The sequence below is a fragment of the Geospiza fortis genome, unplaced genomic scaffold (assembly GCF_000277835.1).
Source record: "Geospiza fortis unplaced genomic scaffold, GeoFor_1.0 scaffold101, whole genome shotgun sequence".
Taxonomy (NCBI): domain Eukaryota; kingdom Metazoa; phylum Chordata; class Aves; order Passeriformes; family Thraupidae; genus Geospiza; species Geospiza fortis.
This window is the reverse complement of record NW_005054388.1, coordinates 1,776,603-1,782,123: the sequence shown is the minus strand read 5'-3', so window position 1 is coordinate 1,782,123 and position 5,521 is coordinate 1,776,603. Positions and strand designations below refer to the sequence as shown.

General features: G+C 46.5%; 1 protein-coding gene across 1 annotated transcript in view; it reads left to right on the top strand.

The window, feature by feature from the left end:
* The first annotated feature begins 1,032 nt into the window (after nt 1-1,032).
* KLHL24 (kelch like family member 24) overlaps nt 1,033-5,521 on the top strand; it is a 14,826-nt gene continuing 10,337 nt past the window's right edge. Inside the window, exons 1-2 of the mRNA XM_031060687.1 lie at nt 1,033-1,493; nt 4,894-5,507. Coding sequence (XP_030916547.1) covers nt 4,962-5,507 — 546 coding nt within the window. The 5' untranslated portion in view covers nt 1,033-1,493; nt 4,894-4,961. The remainder of the gene's footprint in view (nt 1,494-4,893; nt 5,508-5,521) is intronic.

Genomic DNA, 5,521 nt, shown 5'->3' with positions numbered 1-5,521 from the left:
GGGCTCCCTGCCCGGCCCTGCCGGGGCTGGGCGCGGGCGGGTCCGTTCTGCAGCTTTCCCCGCGCGTTCCTGGTCGCTCGGGCGGCCGGGCCGTGCTCCAGCCTGGCGGGCGCTGCCCCGTGTCGGATGTGCTGGCATCTGGCTGAACCCCGGAGCCCTGAGAACACTGTGGCCGGGGCTCAGGGTCGGGTTTGGTTTAGCGAAATCTGAATCACGTGCAAGAACGACAGCGAAGCCAAAGCGGAAGGATTGGGACTTTTTCACTGTTTCTTCCCCAAACATGAATGATACTACGCAGTGTGCTTTTTCCGTACTTCTTTCCCCATTTAAGTTGGTTTTTTTCCCTCTGAAGGACCTTTTCGTTTACAAAACGGTACATAAAGGGCTGTGCAGTTTCAAGATGTCCCTTTTCAATGCTTGTTTTTGTTTTGTTTTACTTAATAATCGTGACTCTCATGTCCAAATCAGTTCCTGTTTTTTGCTGGGTGACTTTTGAGGCCCCTAAAGGCTTTTTTGTGTGTGTGTCACTAGCTTGGATTACTACTGAATTTTGACATTCTTTCTCTTTTAGAAATCAAGATAGTGTCCTGCATTAGAATAAAAAACTTCTGCAGTTGAGCTCTTATCATCTCAATCAGTTTGATCAATGTCAATTCTTGTTTACTAGTTAATCAGTATTCTTAAAGATTTCATCTTAGACATTCCAATCCTCAGTATCCCTTGTAAAACAAGAATTTTTATTTTAAATAATTATTTAAAACCAACAACGTTTTTGGTCCTTTTCATACCACAAAGAAAGATGCTGGAAGGCGAAATGTTGCGTTTGTTGGTTTTGGTTTTTTTTTTGTCAGAGGGAAAGGTTACGCTCTTTTTCCCCACGCCCTCTTCCTTTCCAAACAAGAAGAGCACGTGCGGTGGTTCTGCCTGGTGCTGCGAGAGGGATTTGTTCTCCCGGCCCCTCGGGGTTCGTTCTCCCCTGCCTCTGGGGCTCTGCTCCCCCCGGCCTCTCGGGGTCTGTTCTCACCCCCCTCCCGGCCCCTCGGGGTTTGTTCTCCCCGGCCCCTCGGGGGTCTGTTCCCCCCTCCCAGCCCTTCGGGGGTTTGTTCTCCCTGCCCCTCGGGGTTCGTTCTCCCGGCCTCCCGGGGTTTGTTCTCTCTGCCTCTCGGTAACCGCGCACCTGAGGCGTCGCCACCGCCTTATCTCCCATCACAAAACCAGCCTGAGCTGCAGTTCCCAGGCTTCGCACGAAAACACCGTTCCCGTGCTGGGTGTCGGTTCTGGGGGGTGCTCGGGTTCTCTGCGGGGTGCTCTGCTCACGGTGACAGCACCCGGCACCGTCCGGTGCTGCCGGCTCGGCCCTCCCGGCCCGTCCCAGCGCCTCCTTCTCTCCCCTCACAGGCGGTCAGCGCTCCGGCCTCGCCAGGTGCTGGCAGCGGCGGGCTCGGGCTGGACACCGCCTCCCCGGCATCTGCAGGAGCCCAGCACAGCCTCAGGTACTCGAAGCACAGCCCGAGGGCGGGCTCTGGGGCTCGGGCACACCTGGGGACAAGGTGTCGCTGGAGGGCCTGGCCCGGAGCTCGGACACACACAGGAACCCGGTTGCTGGCGCTGCTGTGGGTGAAGGGAGAGGGGGGGGAACACACGCCGGGAGCTGCGGGAGGGGAAGGAGGAGTTCAGTGCAACATAATATTTTATGTAAGGGGATTTACTGATAGAAGGTGTCAAGGTGAACGTTTTACAGACTACTTCTGGCCACCTGTGAATCGGGCTTGTAGGGTATTTCCGAGGAGCAGCTTGTGTACTCAAGTTTATGGATGGTGTAGGTGAAGGAAATAGAGGAACCTGAACTCGTGGTGAACCCAGCTTAGCTCAGAAATATGTGTGTGTGAGGTAACATCCATGTCAGAGCCATGTCTGTCTTTGGAAACAGTTTGTAAAACCTGTTGATTATACGTGTAATTTGTTTTTCTTTTCTAGTTTTTCAGACTAAGCTGAATGCTTAAGATCCTTCTTGACCCTTGCTCAGACAAGCAATCCAGTGGATTTTGTATTTTTTTTTGATCAAATAATTCCCATGACTTGTCTTTGGGAAAAAAAAAACTGTATTTTTCTTTTGCTTTGTTTAAACTTACTGAAGAGATCTGAGTGTTAAATTCTCTCACTGACTGGTGTTTTACAGTGCAGGATCTGTAGGTAGATAAGGCATGTAAGTGCCTCTGCATCCAGGAAAGGTGCGGACAGGTCTGTCTGGCTGTGTTTCCCCCCTTTGCACGATATCCAGCTCAGCCTCAGGCACAGGCTCCCCTCTGCCTTTCCCACTTTGGCAGCTGGAAGGTGACATTTCGAAACTGCTAGGAGCAAGATTTGCAGGAAGGCAACACGTAAATGTGATAGAGCTGAACATGTGACACTGTTACTGATAGGCTTGTGAAATTGTTTTGCTGAAGCAAACCTGCAGAAGTAATTAACTGGACAGAAATTGAAGGAAAGTACATTTAAAAACAGTATGTTCTGCACTGAAGTGGAGTTCTTTCTCCTTTTTAGTATCTTATTTGTGATTTTAAAAAAATATTTATCCACTTGAGTAGTTTTTACTCTGGATCTTTTTTTTTTCATTCTCCCATTTCATTAAACCATTAGGACATTAAAAATAAAAATCGTTTGCTGACCACTAATTTTGTGATGTTCCAAGCATAAAGAAGACGTGGCTTCCTTCAGTGAGCAGTTGTAGCCCAGAGCCCTTGTTTCTGGTTATTAATGATTGCATAATACAGTGCTGTCTTAACTTCTCACATAATGAGAAAGATATAATCTTGAAGAATTTTTACTTAGTTGCTGTGTTTTGCCCTCTCATGCAACATCAGGGTCTTGCTTTTCATTTCGGGCTGTCTTTGGAGAAGGTCCGTTAGCTTTTGTGAAATTCATCCGATTTAAATCTGTGGTGCTGGAATTGAGCCTTTTGTGTTTATATTTATATTTGCATGGTTATATTTCCCTTTGCTGCTTTCTTTCTGCCCACTTCCTCATGCGTGTAGTACCTGGTTAGTTGCAGCTGAAGTTCAGCGCAGGGGCAGGATTTTGGCAGCGGAGCTGCTGGGGGCGGTTGTTGGTGTTGTTTTGTATCGGGGCTGTGTCACTGCAGGGTGAAGTGGTTGTGCAATCCGTGGGATAGAATGTCAGCTACAGATCACATTGTCCATTTGTGCCTCGTTAGTCTCTCTGAAGCAATCAGTTATTAGATAGGCTCATTGCAACAGCGTTTTTCAGGCATCAGTGTGACAACTGGTCCTATTTTAAGTCAAATTAAAACTAACTATTTTGTAGGGTAAATGAGCCCCAGACCGAGAATCTACCTTGTAAATTTGTGTAAAAATTTTTATTGGGAACACTACCTTGTAAATTTGTGTAAAAATTTTATTGGGAACGGGATAGTTTTAGAACCTCTTTTCTCAATGAGTGAAGGGACAGCCTGCATTCTTTCCTTGCTGTTTGTTCAGATGGTGCCTTTTAAAGGTGCTGTGTAAAAAGGCTGTTTAAAAAAAGCACGTTCATTGTGTTCTATATTAAGTGGTGACGTGGCCAGTCTGGGACTGGGTAATTGCAGCTCTGAGGATGGGAGCTCATCAGGAAATGAAGTTGCCGTGAGGAGTTGGTGTTTCCTGACTGTGGATTCAGGGAAACTGAATAAAATCTTGGGAGGCATGAAAAAAATTTCCATAAGCCTAAAAATAATTCAGTTTGTGGCCTTGTGGACGTACAAATAAATATTGCAAGCATTTGAAATTGTGCCAATGCCAGGCCCAAGAGGGTGCTTTGCCAGCCTTTTGGTACCTCAGTATGTCTTGGTGTACATTCATCCAGGTCATTTTTAAGGTCAGGAGAGGCAAAAAGCCCTGTTGTGGTAGATTGATTGCTCTCACTAACTCTTACATGCATTATTTGCAAAGTCAGCTGCATGTTCTTCACCTACACACTTCAATATTGGCACATGCTAACGTTTGAGTATTTGATTTTTGCAACTTCAGTGCTCTGATAATGTGAGTGTGTGTTTGCATGCTGGGAGGAACCTTTACACTTGTACTTGAAACTGGAAGGTGTTCAAGGAAAAACTTCTGCTAATAATTCTCTGCCAGTAGTGCTTTGGAAACAGAAAATTTTGCTGTACTCAGCAAGTTGCCCTTTGTTCATGTTTCCAGTAATTTTACACAAAAATGGAGTTCATCTTTCATTCTGTTTTGTGTGCTAGCAGTTTACATTAATTTTTAATCAAGTCATAGATTATCAGTGATCTAATTTTTAGATGTTAGGAATGAACAGGTAAAAACTTATGGTCAAGGTTACTTGTTGAGATCAGAGATTGTTATTTAAATGTAGTGTTATAAGACTTCATTATGATAGACTTTATAATGAAAATGAGTGGTTACTCAATTAAATTTTTGCTTTTAAAATTTCAGTCTTCCCTCCACCCCCTTTTTGACTAGTGCTGTTATATTACTACTTTGGAGGCTCCAGCTGAAATGAGGATCACACTGAAAAAGGGGAAAAGTTGAAGCTCTTGATCATTATTCAGGACATTTTTGGCTTCTCTTAGCCAGGTGATCTGCTGGAGCTGAGATCTTGAGATTTTTTATCTTGCGCAGTAATGCAGTAGCAGCCATTCTGGGACATTCAGAAATTGCCCAAATGTCCCAGACAGCTGTTTTCTGGGTATATTTTGCATTTAACACTTGGCAGTGCTGCACTGCCCTGGGCAAGGTGCACACTAATTTGCCCTGTGCCACCTCCAAGAAAGGTCACCAAATTCTTAGAGTGAGCAAACAAGTATCATGTTTAATTCCTGTGATGCAGCTAAGAGTGTGTCAGACTGAACACTGAGGTGTTTTAATTTTTCAGACCGTTGCACTGAGAAGGAGAACCTCTGCAAGTTTTTCTCAATGACTCTATAGCCAACTGATGTAACAATGGTACTAATATTGGGACGCAGACTGAATAGAGAGGAGAGCGGGATACGAGATTCCCCTGCAACCAAGCGGAAAGTCTTTGAAATGGACCCAAAGTCGTTGTCAGGCCCCGAATTTTTCGACTTTTCCTCGGGATCATCCCACGCAGAAAGCATTCTCCAGATCTTCAATGAATTCCGAGACAGCCGGCTGTTCACGGACGTCATCATCTGCGTGGAGGGCCGGGAGTTCCCGTGCCACCGCGCCGTCCTCTCGGCCTGCAGCAGCTACTTCAGAGCCATGTTCTGCAACGACCACAGGGAGAGCAGGGAGATGCTGGTGGAGATCAACGGCATCTTTGCCGAAGCCATGGATTGCTTTTTGCAGTACGTGTACACGGGCAAGGTGAAAATCACCACGGAGAACGTGCAGTACCTGTTCGAAACGTCGAGCCTGTTCCAGATCAGCGTCCTGCGCGACGCCTGCGCCAAGTTCCTGGAGGAGCAGCTGGATCCCTGCAACTGCCTGGGCATCCAGCGCTTCGCCGACACGCACTCGCTCAAGACGCTCCTCACCAAGTG